This window comes from Nelusetta ayraudi, unplaced genomic scaffold, assembly GCF_046127955.1.
Source record: "Nelusetta ayraudi isolate G7.1 ecotype Tasmania unplaced genomic scaffold, CSIRO-AGI_Nayr_v1 ptg000109l, whole genome shotgun sequence".
Lineage (NCBI taxonomy): Eukaryota > Metazoa > Chordata > Actinopteri > Tetraodontiformes > Monacanthidae > Nelusetta > Nelusetta ayraudi.
The window spans coordinates 867149-884448 of NW_027466159.1; the positions used below are offsets into that span (position 1 = coordinate 867149).

The 17300-nt window shown below is 43.0% G+C and overlaps 1 protein-coding gene across 1 annotated transcript; it reads right to left on the reverse strand.

Annotated features, from left to right (window-relative positions):
* On the reverse strand, window positions 1–17197 carry LOC142903305 (sialoadhesin-like). The gene is made up of 20 exons (XM_076048858.1): window positions 16664–17197; window positions 15355–15693; window positions 15042–15269; window positions 14600–14929; window positions 14255–14482; window positions 13811–14077; window positions 12461–12721; window positions 12138–12219; window positions 11853–11904; window positions 11521–11723; window positions 10552–10667; window positions 3462–3671; window positions 3006–3335; window positions 2661–2888; window positions 1830–2096; window positions 1308–1568; window positions 1069–1150; window positions 784–835; window positions 455–654; window positions 1–341 (listed from the first exon to the last, which is right to left on the reverse strand). The coding sequence occupies exons 1-20, from the start codon at window positions 16713–16715 to the stop codon at window positions 284–286; spliced, it is 3846 nt and encodes a 1281-aa protein (XP_075904973.1). The 5' UTR covers window positions 16716–17197; the 3' UTR covers window positions 1–283.
* Window positions 17198–17300: the final 103 nt, after the last annotated feature.

Genomic DNA, 17300 nt, shown 5'->3' on the forward strand with positions numbered 1-17300 from the left:
TTTTTTTTAAAAAGAAAGAACATTTATTTGAAAAATACACACTCAATTTAAAAACACATTGAAAAAAAAGTACAAAGGAGACCTTCATAAAACTGTTAAATGCTCCATATTGACGTCTGTCAGCATTCATTAGCTCGCTGGGTGTGTGAGATGGGTACAAAGACAAAACACTAACTCAATTTAACTCAATTTTACTCATGTTAGAACTGAACATGCACTAAATGAAATACTCAAGATGTACAGTGCAGACAGGAATATACCAACTAATGTTGCTGTTGTGATGTTATTTTCTGACTGTGCTGTACAGTGCAGAATCCTCATCTCCCTCGGCTCTCCCTGATCTGAGGATGAAAAAATAGATAAATATAAGTATTAGAAATGTTTCACGATATTAAACAATTTCAAAGGTAGCAGAAAACCTTTGTATAGTCAAATGAAACAAGCATGGACTCACAGTGGGGAGGAGCTCTTCACTCTGACAACAGAGTACTCAACACTGTCGTTCTCCTGGTCCAGGTCCTGGTTCTGCCTGGAAAGCTCTGGCTGAGTCAGCCTGATGTTGGAGTAGAGAGAATCTTCCTGGGTCTTGATGAAAGTAACGCTGGTGTAGCAAAGGTCATCCTGCTCCTTGTCACACACTGAAATCATTTTGACCTGAAGGGAAACACAACAGCAAGTGCCATTGTTGACTTTGGCTTGAAGATGGATGAGTAGTAGCCCTGAGGAATTCCTGGGCAACAACTCAAACTGTTGTAATGATGAAACAGGAACTTGACATCAAACCTGTGTGCGGCTGACGGCTTGATCCACGCTGTGTTTTGAAAACAATTTTCTTCTGAAGACAAATTTAAGAGAAGAAGAAGATTTAAGTTGTACCACAATTCATCCACCACTAGATGTTGTGGTTTTGCTGCGTCCTCCCCACCAGCCCTCCCACTTTACATGTCTGGAGGTTGAGAGGTCTGAACAAAGCAACATTGGTGTTTAAAAGTGAAACTTTTTCTGAGATGGCTCCTTTAAAGTAAGTACGATTTCTGAGTGTGGACTGAGTATAATGGAGATGCTCACCTGACCAATAAAAAGACTGCAATAAAAACAAGAAGCAGAAATACAGCAACAAGTGGGCCAATGATGACTGAGGTCTTGAAACCTGTTGAAAGAAAATAGGTTTAAAAAGGTTAAAAAGAAAAAAGAATGATGCGACCGCCAACTGAAGATCGTGAACTCATTTTCTCCAAAAATGTGAAATTTGAAGCAGGATGTATGAACCTCCATGTATACAGACCAGTGAGGATAACTTGCTGTACCTGCCACAGCCACCAGGTGTGAAGTGGAGTTCACAAGTCCTATGGCGTTCTGGGCTACACAGTAATAATAACCACTGTGTTCAGCTCTGAGGTCTCTTATGGTCAAGCTCTGTCCTGATGCTAGCGGTGAGACTTCATCCTCCTTGTACCAGGTGTAGTTAGCTTCAGGGTTAGCATCGCTGCTACAGGTCAGAGTCAATGAGTTGCCCTTCAACAAAACAGCAGAGGGAGCCACTGACACAGAGGGAGGCCTTGGAGCGTCTGGAGGAGAACATCAACACACATTACGGTGATACACCTGAAGACAGTTCAACCAGTTTGAAGGTGCTAAAAGACGTGTTGATATGTGAGCAGACTGCAGATGTCACATTGGCTTTGGCCAATCAATTGTGCTGAGATTAGAGATGCAGAGAGAAGCAGAGAGAACACCAAAGAATGTAAAAGAAGAGGTGAGAACAAACAAGGAAGCGACAGCAACACTTTGGGTGCAGTTTCATGCAAATGTGTGACATTTTCACTCACATGTAACATTAACAAGGGTGGAGTTGGTTCGTTTGGAGCCCAGCTGGTTCTCAGCTCTACAGTAATATGATCCAGAGTCAGAGGGCTCGATGGAGGTGAAGACAAGTTGCTTTGTTCCTTTACGAAGATTATGGCCTCTGTAATCTTCTCTATACCAGGTGTAGTTAGCTTCAGGGTTAGCGTCACTGCTGCAGGTCAGAGTCAGTGAGCTGCCCTCCTCCAGAACAGCAGAGGGAGCCACTGACACAGAGGGAGTCCTCGGAGCGTCTGGAGAAGGTGTGAAAGGAGTTTAGATGTGAGTGAATGCACCAGGTGTCCTCCTACCAGGGAAAGTTTCCTGCCTGCTGTCACACTTTTGCTACTGTAGAGGGTTCAGTTGGGCTCCTCTTGATTGTGCAAAATGCTTCGAAGCGCCTTTGGCTGTGATTTAGCGCTTTACAAATAAAATTATGAAATGAAGATGAAAATTGACATCCAATTAACTTTGTTTGATTGGTTGATTGATGTTTTTTTTTTCAACAGTTAAAATAATGAAGCGTTTCTAATCATCTATTGATCATCTTTCCATTAGGTGCTAACCACTACTATATTAGTACCTGCTCTACTCGGGTTCCGAGCAAGGCAAGCAGGCTTACTCAGTGGAGGGTCCTGATTGAGAGAAGGTTTCATGGAACGTTACAAACATCGAGGGACTTTCAGCAGCTCTCGCTATGATGACTACACCCACGCAGAAGTGTTACTCAGTTGTACTGGAAACTCACCAGTAACCAGTCAGGTCGAGCCAAACTGACTCAAACTTACACGAGTGTAAATGCGCTCCTAGAAACTCACACACTGGAGGAGAGCGATGGTCCTCGTGTCCTGCCAAAGAACAAGAAACAGCCTCTCCAGGGGAAATCCAGCCTTTATAAAAACATGTTTGTGCTCCTTCAAATCGGCTGTCATTCTTGAACCAGATGAATGTGGGACGACTTGCTGGAGTGCAGTCACTGTGACACATGAGCTCAACCTCCACACCAAACTGCCCTGTTGTTGCTGTGATCACCTCAATCTGCAGAGCTGAAGATGAAGACGGAAAATATTAGCATTGCATTGCTGACGACAAGGAAAAAAAAGATTGTAAGTCACAAGTCCAATTGGGGATTAAAAGTGGAGGCTCAATGTTTTTATTGGTACCTGTGACGGTCAGAGTGGTTCCAGGTAAATCACTGCCCCATATTAACAAATAATTTGAGAATTTAAAGCGGTACTCTGCAGAGTCACTCTTTGTCAGGTCATCGATTCTTAGTCTGGAGCGTCCTTGTTCTGTTTCTTGGACCTGAACACGATCCTGAAAACCAGCAGCAGAAGAACTAGTCCACTGCTGTCCACCTCTGAACCAGAATGTAGATGTGACACTGTAATAACTGCTGTAAGAGCAATAAATGTTGACTGATGATCCTTCAGTGGCGCAGATGTTTCTGACATCATATGTCACTTTGTTGCAGCTTTCAGGACCAGCAACACCTGGAATACAAACCAGTGATTGGATAATTTTTAAACTTCTGCTTCAGACTCGGCACAGCCTGAAATCCATGTTAAAGTGTTTTAAACCTGTGGACTGTGTTGTGTTTGTCACTGTTGCAAACTCACACAGTGGCAGAGAGACAAACTTCTCTTGTCCCTCAACGGCACAGTAAAAACTGCCGACATAATTGTAGTAGCCTGACAAGGTGGAAGATGTTAGGAGAGGAATTTTCTTTCCATTATTGTACCAGATGTAGTAATTAGGTCCAGATGGGCGACAACGGCTGGCACATTCAAGTGTCCAATAGAGAGATGAGGACTTCTTCAACTGGAGATCTGGGCATGTGAAACAGGAGCAGAAACATCATGTCAGTCAGAATGAGCTGAATCCTTCCAATAAGCAGAAGAAAGGCAGCGTCACCTGTGACTGATAAAATGACTCCAGGTGAACCAGTCCATTGCACATCTGGTGGATTTTTTTGTGACTCTGCACTTGTACTCAGCTGAGTCGCTCTCTCTCAGGTCACTGATTTCCAGAAGACATCCAGTCTGATTATAAGTGTATTTTACTCGACCTGAGTATTGCAGATCTGCTTTCAAATCACCAGATCCAGATCCAACAACCCAGATCACATTCTGTCCTTGTAGTCTTGAGGAATTATATCTGCAAAATAAGAGCACTCTGGAGCCTTTGACAGCACAGGCATAAGTCGGGGAGTAAGTCACTCTGAAGTCATTCCCAGCATGCATCACTGCAACAGAAAGCAAATCAGAAAATACAGTCAGATTCAACACAAGATCAGCAAACAAACCTGCTCAGACAGGAAGTGGTTCAGTGTGTTGAAGTAGCGATGTGGTCAAGACCGCCTCAACTGAGACTGAAACAGAGCAAGTCAAGACTAGGACCAAATCGAGACGAGGACGCAGTCAAGACCAGGACTAATTCAAGACCATGACTAAATCAGAGGATTTCAGAAAATACATATTAGAGATGATTTCAGTGAAAAAAGATAAACAAATCAATGCATCTGCACATGGCAGAGTAGAGCAGCGGACATAAAGGCCAGAATAGTGTTGTAATTGGATATTTAATATCATTTATCATTGGATATTGTGCTATTATTTTTGTAACATTACATTTATATGTTGGAATTATTACATTGAGTTGAATGTATAAATGTATTGAATGTTGCTATATGTAGTGCTTTGGTGTATATTTGATGATCATGATCAGTGCCATTAAGTCTCGTAAACAGTGACCTGGGGGGACAGAGAGCGGTCAGCTGAAGGAACTGCCTTTGCGACCCTCATAAAGTTTGCAACCCATACAATCACAGGGATGGGAACTTGTGACCTGAGCTCGTCTTGCCACAAAATGGTTTCAACAGGTCACACCGGAAGGAAGGATGGACCATTTGGCTCATGGCCAAATAAGGACATGCTTCCTGACTCACAAACAATGACAGTGACGCCCTGCAATCGAAGGGTGAAGAATGGACAGCCAATCAGAGGACCACACTTGAGAAGACATTCAGATCAGGAGTCAGATTGTTTGTCTTTGCATTTAAGGACTTTCTTTGGAGAAAGGAGTCAGTCTGACTCCGGCGACGGCCAGGACTCGACTCCAGAGATCTCTGTAACAAATGTCTTGTTCTTCTGTTTACTAAGACTTGTTCACATTCTACTTGTCTCTTTTCCTCATTAAACGAACACGCGGTTTTGGTAGCATGATATTAGGTAAAGAAACCAAACCAACAATAGGAAAAGCAAGAACAGCTTTCAACATGTTGAACACTATCTGGAAAACAAAACACATCTCACTCAATACCAAGCTGAAGATTCTCAACTTCAAAGTTGAGCTCCTATTGTTACATGGATCAGAAAACCGGAGAACCAGCAATGACATCATCAACAAAGTGCAAACCATCAGCAACTGCTGTGTAAAACACACCCTCAGGATCCTCTGGCCAAATAAAATCAACAAATTTGACCTATGGGACCACACCAAACAAGAAACCATGAAGATCCAGCTGAGGAGGAGGAAATGGAACTGGCTTGGAAACACACTCAGAAGAAAAAAGGAAGCAATAACCAAACAGGCTCAAACATGGAACCCACTGGGCAAAAGAGGCCCAAAAACACCTGGAGAAGGAGCACAGAGCAAGAAATGAAGAAAAAGGGACTGACGTGGACTCAGCTAGATAAGATGGCTTGAAGCAGACGAGGGTGGAAAAATTTCATCAATGGCCTATGTTTCAAAAGGAATACAAAGGCCTAAGTAAGTACACACAGCAGACAAAAGTGGATACTAAACTTCTGATATTTAGTATAGGATGTTTGTAATACATTATGCTTGAAATAGAAGATACCTCAGGAAGTAGAACTATGTGTTTCCTAAATTTAATTATTTAAAAACTGTATTAATAAAGGCTTCTTCTTCTTCTTCTTCTTCTTCTTCAGTAACAATTAACAATGCATTTTGAATAATATTTTTTTTGTTCTTTGTTTTCTTCATAATGCTGTTGTTATTTCTTTGGTTTTAAGCAAGCCCTTTATTTTCAGTTATCTTGGTTGGTGTCATGCATGACGTTGAGCCGTTTCCGATCCGAGATCGAAAACTAGAAATGTGATTTGAAGAAGCTGAATAGACCTGAATACATACAGCGGAATAGAACCCAATAAAATAAAATGGAATACCTCCAAGCATCAATAGGATAATCCCATATTACAGGGATTTTATGTTTAGACTGTTGCACAGGTTTTTTCCAGGTTGTTCTAAATATTTCAAATTTGTAACTTAACATTTTAATTAAATGTTCAATCCATTAATCAATCAGTTAATACATTGTCATGATATCTCCTTGTAATGGAAAATAAGTATTCTTGGCATCCCGTGTAATCTGTTATGTCTCACTGTATAACCGTCTCGAGACATTCTCCTCGTCGCCCGCCAGGGTGATGTATTCGTTGTTTTGTCTCCTCTCATCCTCCCCTCCTCTTTCCTTATCTCATTCTCTCCCGGTCCACTGTATAAGAGACCTTCTTCCTCCTTCCCTCTTTGCACTTGCACTTGCATTCATTCGAGCTGTTGCACTTGTTGCATCTGTTCTGTTGGTTGTACTTTGCTTGTGCCTCGGATATCCAATCTTTTATTTTCTGTTCATTAAATTACTTATTCACTCAGGATTTCTGCCTCAGTAGCTTTGCTCTTTTCCACAACAATTTGGCGTCACGAACAGGATAGCTGGAGACCCGTCAGTGAAACTCTGGGACGTCGAGGGCCGCGCACCAGGAACGGAGAAATCTCCTCGTTCCACCTCTACCTCGAACCAAGCATTCAGAGACGAGAGGATCGGCGTCTAAGAGTGGATCTGATCGGCTTCACGTCTATCCAATGAACCTGGAGAGAAAGTGCTGATTCAGAGATCGGGTGAGAAGTAATTGTTCTTTTTCCAGACATACCAGTGACCAAGGGTTTTTTTTCCCCTTTGTCGTCCACGAACGGTCCCCGTGCAGGACGAAACGCATGTGTAGTTTTCTGTATGGGTAGGCAGTGATTGTGAATCACTGCAGTGCCAGTACAGAGTGTGCGTTGGCTGGGCCTGTCCCGCTCACCAGATATCCAAGAAGGTTGGTGAGGGCTGAGCGGGTAAAACCTTTGGTGATAGGGCACCGAAGGGGTCAATTTTTCTCTACCTTTTTGCGCCTGAGTCGAAAAAGGGGGCACAGGGACTCCTGTGCAGCTACAAGTAATAAGTCTAGTCAGGGATGGGGAAGAACCAGAGCAAAGTGGCTGCTGCAGTTCCCCAGGGGGGACGAATTGTGGACGACACGAGGAAAAAATACGGTCCAGATTGTCTTGATATGTTGGATGTGTGGGTTGAAAAGTATGATTTCCCAGCGGGGGGATCACTGAGTATGGAGGAATTGAGAAACCTCCGGGATAAACTGAATATAGCCAAGGGAAAGGTTACAAAAAAGAAAAACCCAAACAGGTGGGTAATTCAAATAATCAAAGATCGTGAAAGGTGTTTTTCATTCTGGAAAACTGAAGCAGGAGTCAGGGACAGGAAACAAGTAAAGAAATGTGTAAACAGCGCTGTGCGCTGGAGCACAGGGGTGACAGAGATAACGGCAGAGGGTGAACACACTCACACACACTCCCTGGAGGAGGGAGAAAAGGAGCCGCTCACACACGAGCATTCAAATGCACCAAATCGTCTGTATCCTTCTCTTACAGGCCCGAGGGACCTTCTCCTGGACATGCCTGTCTTCCCTCCTCCCGCCTGCCCTCATCCAACGCTACCACCGTACAACCCTGCGCACTCCAGCACCGACGCCGCAGCGTCGCCACGTTCATCAGGACTGCCGTCAACCAAACGGGCCAGCCTCATCACTGCTTTCAGACAAGGGCTGCTCCCCCAGATCGCCAAAGCAGTTAACAGAAGCTGCGTGGGGATCGAAGATGCCCGGCTGACAGAGGTCCGACGTCATGCAGTGCACGCTGAGAGGCTTCTGCAGGAGGCCTCCCTCACCATGATGAAGCACCTTAGTGACACGGCGAGACGGCCCTACAGGAACAACGACAACCGACGAAGGGCGACTAGCGGGGACAGAGGCGAAAAGGGGGCGTGCCACATCTGCGGCCGAATGGGTGACTGGGCCAGAGAATGCCCTGACAAAGGAAGGCACCGCAGGCAGAACCATGCCCACCGCAGCCAAGAGAGTGATCGCGAGGGCCGGAAAAGTGAATCCAACCCAGAGCACCTGAGGAGAGGAGGTGGAGTGGGGGACACGGCATGGACCCGGCGAGACGGACCCCCGGCCTACAGCGTTTTCGCAGGGAAGTGATGCACACTCACACATGCAACACGCTTCTTGCAATGAAGAAATGCTTGCTGTCCCCTCTAACCTCCCTTCCCCTGCTGACAAATACACTGATTCATATTCTGATGTCGATTATTCCAAAACGTATACAGATTTACATGTTGATGATGATTTTTCTTCTGACAATGATTTAGGTTCGACTGATTGCTCTCAGCCTGACGGTGAGACGTGCATTGACACTGACACAGAGTCCGAGGTTGATTTACGTGACCAAATTTTGAGCACCATTGACAGGTTTAGAGCGTCGTCACGCGCCGCCTCCTCCCACATACACAGTCTTGATTGTTCATCACAGTCGACATGCAGATGTGGTCACAGGCGGCAACTTGCAGCTTCTATGCTGCAAGTGGTGTAAAATGTTTCTGCTGCCGACTGACGTGAGTTTCCTGTGTTTAACTGAAAACCATTGAAGTCTTCACACCATCAATAATTTGTTGTTGCAATGCAAGTTGACTTTGGCAATGATGCTGCTCCTCAGCGCTCTTCAGTGAGGTGGCAGAAGTCAAGAGAGGTGTCCAGAAATAGAGACACAAAACAGGGTCATTCAGTAGAACTGTGACTTAATGGCAACAAACGGCACAAAGCACTTTTAATAATGATGCACTTTATTAAAAATCTGCACATAAATAGCTACAGGCTAACGGCACATTTGCTATTAATTGAGAACTTTATTGATTTGTGTTGTTGAGCAGTGCAGCCATGTATGGTGGTTTCGCGGTGGGAGAGTTGCGGCCATTGGTGCATTGCCCCACCTGAAAGAGAAGAAAGTGTCAGACGCCGTATCATGAAGCGGGGGGGGAAATGAAGCCAAATGTAAAACGTGTGTACGTAGGGAAATACAGTGCAATAGCAACGAGTGGGGCAAGTGCAGAAGCACAATGGAAAATGTGTGTCGGTTTGTGTTGCCTTCAGGAGTGAACAGCCTTTTTATGTTGTTCAAAAATTGGAGAAAACAAATTGGCTAATTTGAATCCAACAGTGTAACAGTATCTAACAAGGCACACAAGAACCAGAAGGCAGAGGCACTTCTGAGGTAAACATTACAGAAGACAAAAAGCAACAAAAAAATAAACAAAGAAAGCATGTAAAGGCATGTACATCTCTCAGTCTGTGAGGTCAGAGGTTATTGAAGATTCAAAAGTCCTTATATGCATTGAGTAGAGCTACTGCATTTTTCCTTTTCATCAGTTATAAAGAGCCGAGGTGATTGACTGTGAGGTCCTTCTTCAAGACAGAAAAAAGGGCTTTATCTTTCTCCATTTGGAGCTGTGAATGAAATATTTAACTGACAGTAGTAGGTTGTTAAATCACATATATTGTCCTTCAAACTGAAGGGGGTTCGTTGGTTGTGATGTGACACATCCAGATTCGGTTGCAGTTGTTGTTGTGGAGGAGGATGCATTTTGTCTTCGCCGGGTTCAGTTTGATTGTCCAGAGGTTTTCCCAGTTTTCCATTACAATTATTTTATGCTGCAAGTCATAGATTTTTGGAGCTGGACCAGTGGCAGAGAACCAATGACTGAGGAGGAAGAGGAGGAAACTGCATGTGGGGGGAACTCATGCTTTGGGGGGTGAAGGGTGTTGAGATGGATGAGGAGTGGTCTGGACTGGGTGGGTTGTGGAAGTTTGAGACAAAAGTCTATTATTCCATACATGAGTCTGTTTTACTGCACATTAAACTGATGCATTTTAAATTATTGTATTTTACTTTGTGCTTTTTTATTATTATTTATTTTTATTTTGTACCCAAGGAGTTGCACACTCACAACAAAGGCTTCCAATTCAATTGTGCATACTCTGTCAAAATCTTTTTAAATGTCAAAGAATACTGCCGAGGTTATTTTGTTTTTTTGTTGATATTTCTGTTTAAGTCTTCTGATAAACACAGAATGTTGACGGTGGTGGCTCAGCCTCCCTTGAAACCAGTTTGGTGGATTGCAGTTAGGTCTATTGATTCAAAGTGTGGTTCCTGAGACATGAGGTCAACATGCATTCCAACAGTTTTCTAATGTGACTGTGAGGGCTTCTGGGGCGCTAACTGGTGACGTTTTGGGGGGTCTCTTCCTGGTTTGTAGATCATTGTGACAAGTGCACTTGTCCAAGGTGTTGAAGGTAATGGATTGGTGCCTTTTTATTAAAACTGCATCGAGCTCGAGTGTGTCCTCTTATGGTTACTTTGTATTTCATTGTCTTCTAGTGCAATTGACTGTGTCGGTGGTGAGAGGCTGAGTGAGGTGGTGCGTTGCATTGGTCTGTGATGTCTATTGTGATATTTTCAAGGTGGTCGAGGAACAGCGTGGCGTTTTCCTTGTTGTCAGTGATGACTCGCCTGGCACGTTCTTCACGGGATCCCCAATTCGCTGCGAGGACAAGAGGGGAAACGGCTTCGTTCTCTTCCTCTGAAGGGAGCCATGATGGGGCAGTTTAACCGATCGTGTCTCCCATCTATTGGACAACAAGAGAAACAGCATCTCGCCGTCTCTGTCCGTGGTGCTGAACCGAAAGTCGAGCCATATGTGGATAACTCATGATAAATATTCTCTATGAGACCTTTTCAAGAGCTTTTAAACATTAAATGTGGCTACTTTCCGACTGTTATATATCTGTATGGCAACACAGACTTTTTTTTTTTTTTTTGCAATTTCACAGCAGCTCTTACTGTCACTATCGTTCTATGTCGTTCTATACAAACAATTATCGCAGGCAAGTTGGTATAGTAAATAATATTGAAGCTGATAGATTTACAACAAGCCATAAACCTGGAAGACAAGTCACTGATTATTATTATCATTATTATTATCATTATTATTATTATTGTTATTACTATATTAGTATTATTATTATGTATCATTTTTTTTAAAAAGAAAGAACATTTATTTGAAAAATACACACTCAATTTAAAAACACATTGAAAAAAAAGTACAAAGGAGACCTTCATAAAACTGTTAAATGCTCCATATTGACGTCTGTCAGCATTCATTAGCTCGCTGGGTGTGTGAGATGGGTACAAAGACAAAACACTAACTCAATTTACAATACTCATGTTAGAACTGAACATGCACTAAATGAAATACTCAAGATGTACAGTGCAGACAGGAATATACCAACTAATGTTGCTGTTGTGATGTTATTTTCTGACTGTGCTGTACAGTGCAGAATCCTCATCTCCCTCGTCTCTCCCTGATCTGAGGATGAAAAAATAGATAAATATAAGTATTAAAAATGTTTCACGATATTAAACAATTTCAAAGGTAGCAGAAAACCTTTGTATAGTCAAATGAAACAAGCATGGACTCACAGTGGGGAGGAGCTCTTCACTCTGACAATAGAGTACTCAACGCTGTCGTCCTCCTCCTGGTCCGGGTCCTGGTTCTGCCTGGAAAGCTCTGGCTGAGTCAGCCTGATGTTGGAGTAGAGAGAATCTTCCTGGATCTTGATGAAAGTAACGCTGGTGTAGCAAAGGTCATCCTGCTCCTTGTCACACACTGAAATCATTTTGACCTGAAGGGAAACACAACAGCAAGCGCCATTGTTGACTTTGGCTTGAAGATGGATGAGTAGTAGCCCTGAGGAATTCCTGGGCAACAACTCAAACTGTTGTAATGATGAAACAGGAACTTGACGTCAAACCTGTGTGCGGCTGACGGCTTGATCCACGCTGTGTTTTGAAAACAATTTTCTTCTGAAGACAAATTTAAGAGAAGAAGAAGATTTAAGTTGTACCACAATTCATCCACCACTAGATGTTGTGGTTTTGCTGCGTCCTCCCCACCAGCCCTCCCACTTTACATGTCTGGAGGTTGAGAGGTCTGAACAAAGCAACATTGGTGTTTAAAAGTGAAACTTTTTCTGAGATGGCTCCTTTAAAGTAAGTACGATTTCTGAGTGTGGACTGAGTATAATGGAGATGCTCACCTGACCAATAAGAAGACTGCAATAAAAACAAGAAGCAAAAACACAGCAACAAGTGGGCCAATGATGACTGAGGTCTTGAAACCTGTTAAAATAAAAGGGTTCAAAGAGGTTAAAAAAAAGAAGAGAGTGATGCAATCACTAGGTGAAGATGGTGATCTAATTTTCACTCAAAATGTTTAATTGATCTCATTTCGTTTGTTGATCCTGATAGCTGTAAATAAAAAATATATACTTTGAAGATGGTCATAAGAAGAATCTACAAGGCTGAAAACATGATTTATGAACTTCTATGTAATCAGACCAGTGAGGATAACTTGCTGTACCTGCCACAGCCACCAGGTGTGAAGTGGAGTTGACAAGTCCTATCACGTTCCGGGCTACACAGTAATAATAACCGCTGTGTTCACTTCTGAGGTCTGTTATGGTCAAGCTCTGTCCTGATGCTAGCGGTGAGTCTTCATTCTCCTTGTACCAGGTGTAGTTAGCTTCAGGGTTAGCATCACTGCTACAGTTCATTGTCAGTGAGCTGCCCTCCACCACCACATCAGAGGAGGCCAATGACACAATTGGAGGCCTCGGAGCATCTGGAAGAGAACATCGACACACATTACAGTGACGTACCTCCGAAAGACAATTTCCATCCATCTTCTGACGCTGCATCTTCTGCACTCCGGGTCAGCGAGGCCAACCCGGAAGTGCCAAAACACTGCATTTTATCATTTGGCCAGCTGGGAACGGCCACAAATGGTTGCAAACAGTCTGGCTGTCAATATGTAAAAGAGCTATACATTTACACCTTACTAACAGGTTAAAAGGAGCATCTGCAAGTCAAAAAGAGAGCAATTTGATCCCTGTCACATTGGACACACAAACCATCTTCAAGTCATCCTGACAAATCTTCACTCTGCATCCCTCTGTGAGTCAAAGGCTCATTTTTTACTTTACCTAATTGAGAATTTAACAGTTGCTGGGCACAAACATAAAGGGGTTGCTTCTAAACTTGTTGCTATGGAGAGAAACACGGAGCCAAATATATAACAGTTGAGCCAAAGGCGACATAAAGTCTCATTACCCTGCCAGAGCTGCCACCTGCACAAAAGGTGGAAGTGGACCACCTGGAGATCCACAGTTGCACAAATTCATAAAGAGAATCAATGTCCTACCACTGTGGGTGGAGGTCAGCCTGATCCAGTTGGCCAATGGGAAGGCAGGTCGGGAGAACCTCTAAGTTCTTTTTTCAGTCATTTCTAACCAGAATTTTCCACTGTGTGCTCTTGTATGTTCAGACCTCACGTGACCTATTTGTGGCTCTGTCGTCTGTTCCACAATGTACATTGGACAAGTCAAGGTTTGGGCCCAGTGTCTGATTGATAGATCAATCAGAGAAACAAAATGAAGACTTCAGAACCAATCAGGGAATTCAGCTCACCTCATCTCCTAATGAGAGGCAGGATGGAACCCTGAAAGTAACACACCAAACATCCCACACTCACTGTGCTGTTACACATGATCACCCACCACTCACACCCTGACATGCCAAACCTCCTGGTATGCAGTGCACGTACTTTAGAATATGAAAATAACTGATGCAGAAGAAGAGGTGAGGACAAACAAGGAAGCGACAGCAACATTTTGGATGCAACTTCATGCACATGTGTGACATTTTTACTCACACATCACATTAACAAGGGTGGAGTCGGACCGTTCGACGCCAAGCTGGTTCTCAGCTCTACAGTAATAGGATCCAGAGTCAGAGGGCTCGATGGAGGTGAAGACAAGTTGCTTTCCTCGTACATGAAGATCACGGTCTCCGTCTTCTTCTTTGTACCAGGCGTAGTTAGCGTCAGGGTTAGCAGAGGTGTTACAGGTCAGAGTCAGTGAGCTGCCCTTCTCCAGAACAGCAGAGGGAGTCACTGAGACAGTGGGAAGCATCGGAGAGTCTGAAGAAGATGTGAAAGGTGTTTAGATGAGAACAATTCAAGTTTGCATGTCCTTTAAATTACCTGCTAAAACAGTGATAATAGACCAGTCTGACTATTGGGCTGCAGAGTTCTTTCTTAAACCGCCAGCCTCTACAAACATAAGTGTGTGTTTGTGTTGTCGGCTGAAAAACTCACACACTGGAGGCGAGCGAAGGTCCTCGTGTCCTGCCAAAGAACAAGAAACAGCCTCTCCAGGGGAAATCCAGCCTTTATAAAAAGATGTTTGTGTCCCTTCAAGTCTGCTGTCATTCTTGAACCACACAAATTTGGGACGACTTGCTGGACTGCAGTCACTGTGACACTTGAGCTCAACCTCCTCACCGGACTGCCCTGTTGTTGCTGTGATCACCTCAATCTGCAGATCTGAAGATGAGGACGGTAAATATTTGCATCACAGTGTTGAAGACAGGGGAAACTGAAATCTTCAGCCAGAAGTCCAATTGGAGAGCAATAGTGAAAGATCAATGTCTTTATTGGTACCTGTGACAGTCAGAGTGCTTCCAGGTAAATCGCTGCCCCATGAAAACCTAGAGCGTAAGAATTTAAAGCGGTACTCTGCAGAGTCATTCTTTGTCAGGTCATTAATTCTCAGTCTGGAGCGTCCTTGTTCGTTTTCTAGGACCTGAACACGACCCTGAGAACCAGCAGCAGAAGAACTAGTCCACTGCTGTCCACCTCTGAACCAGATTTTAGATGTGACACTGTAATAACTGCTGTAAGAGCAATAAATGTTGACTGATGATCCTTCTGTGGCGCAGATGTTTCTGAAATCGTATGTCACTTTGAAGCAGCTTTCAGGACCAGCAACACCTGGAATACAAACCAGTGATTGGAAATTTGACATGGTCCAGACTCGGAACAGCCCACAGAACATGGTAAAGTGTTTATAAACTGTGTTGTGTTGTCACTGTTTTAAACTCACACACAGGAGGAGAGACAAACTTCCCTTGTCTGTCAAGAGCACAGGAAAAACTGTTTTGACTCCAGTGGCCTGAGTAATAGTCTGACAAGGTGGAAGATGTTTGTCCTTGAATTTTCTTTCCATTTCTGTACCAGATGTAGGAATTATAGGAATTATATCCAGATGGGCGACAGCTGCTGGCACATTCAAGTGGCCAATAGCGAAATGAGGGCTGCTTCACCTGGAGGTCTGGACATGTGAAACAGGAGCAGCAACATCATGTCAGTCAGAAGGAGAAGTCAGAATGAGTTGAGCAGAAGAAAGGCAGCGTCACCTGTGACTGATAAAATGACTCCAGGTGAACCAGTCCATTGCACATCTGGTTGCTTTGTTGTGACTCTGCACTTGTACTCAGCTGAGTCGCTCTGTCTCACGTCACTTATTTCCACAGTGTCTATTCCCCAATCATCATTTTGGTACTTGACTCGATCTGAAAATTGGGGAGCTGCTTTCAAATCAACAGATCCAGATCCAACAACCCAGATCACATCTCCTTGTCCATATCCATGTCCTTGAGGTTCAACATAACAGTGCAAGGACACTGTGGAGCCTTCGAGGGCACAGACCTCTGATGAGGGGTAACTCACTCTGAAATTATTCCAAGCATGCTTCACTGCAACAGAAAGCAAATCAGAAAACACAATCAAACTCAACACAAGATCAGCAAACAGACCTGCTCAGACAGAAAGGGGTCCAGTGTGTAGAAAGTCAAAAGTCTTAAAAGTGACTAGTTTTCATAGTTTCTCTCCTCAAGCAATCAAAAAATAATGTTGTTTGATTTATTTTCAAAATTCTTGTGCCTCGTTTGTTTGTTTTTAATTAAAACAAGTACATATATATAAAACATGTATAAAACATATACACATTTTTTTCGCTGTATAATAGCATTAAAGAGATGGGACAATTGAAAATGTTTTGCAGTATCTTGCTTGGCAGATTAAATCTTGAGGGTTCATTATTCTTCACAGCTGATTTACTCTGTGTGGGCAGGTTGCAGCAGAACAGAGGAAGAAAGTTCATTGTTGCGTGATCAGTGTTGTACAGTAACGCCATTACTTTAGGCAGCAACTAGTAATCTAGGCATCACAAGTAACTCAATTACCATTAGTTTTGCTACTTCGTTTTTTTTATGTAGTTTGTTAAACTACCATTATGATGAATGAATTTTAATCCAGTAAGACATTAATACTTATACATGTGCAGTATGTACATTATATATGTACAGTTTATTTCTCTTAAACCAAAGTAACTCAGTTAAAGTTCATGTTTCTATGTGCACGTATATAAAATGACAATAAATGTCTGATGACTATATAAAAGTGATTGTGGATTAGCAAAAAAAAAAAATCCAAATTGACAACCAGTTGATCCTAATGTTTTGATGTATGTTTATCTTTTGTTTTTCTCTCCTCTCAGTCATGAGCTGTTTGATACCTCGCCATGTTTGGACGGAAACTTCCATCTTCCTCAGAAGAATCATCCAAAGACACTTCTGAGGACGACGGAAATCATCCCGAAGAACTCTAAACAAAAAGAAAAACAGAATACAAGCCAAAAAGTTGCTCTCTGTTCTGAAGACATACCTCTCACAGACAGAAGGACGAGGACCAGTCCACATGCTGCTTTTAAACTCATGGCGTTTCAGTCAAACCCAGCAGGTCGTCTTCACTCACAGGAGAGTCTGGTGGCGGGGCAGGTCGCCCACCGTCGCACAGTGGAAGCAAGCCGACCAAAACGCATCAGCTCCTCCTACTTCCTCTTTCCGTCCTTCATATGCATGAAACCTCATTGAAGCGTCAAAGTGAAAAGAAGAAATGATTCTGGCATGGTAACACAGGATGTCTTAAAATAACTTAAAGTCCCATGTATGTATAACTGTTCATATACCAAATGCCTAAAAATGTGTGCAACATTTTTTGAACCATTGGAATTCTATTTACTGATCAATTCAATGGAGTAAATGGCGCTTTGTGTAAGTGCAAACATCGGTTTGCCGCACTGACCCTAAAAAAACAGAATGTGGCAAAGTGAAAGTAAAAGGCCTTTACGTGTTTTCCGTGACAATACAATCTAGTTTCAGACAAGAGGAGAGAAGGCACAGAAGTCATTTATTTCACTTTTTAAAAAAAATGTATTTAAAAAAAAAACAACACACACACCTGATATTGTATCACTGACGACACAAAAAAGGTGGATTTAACCAAAACACAGCAAATGAGA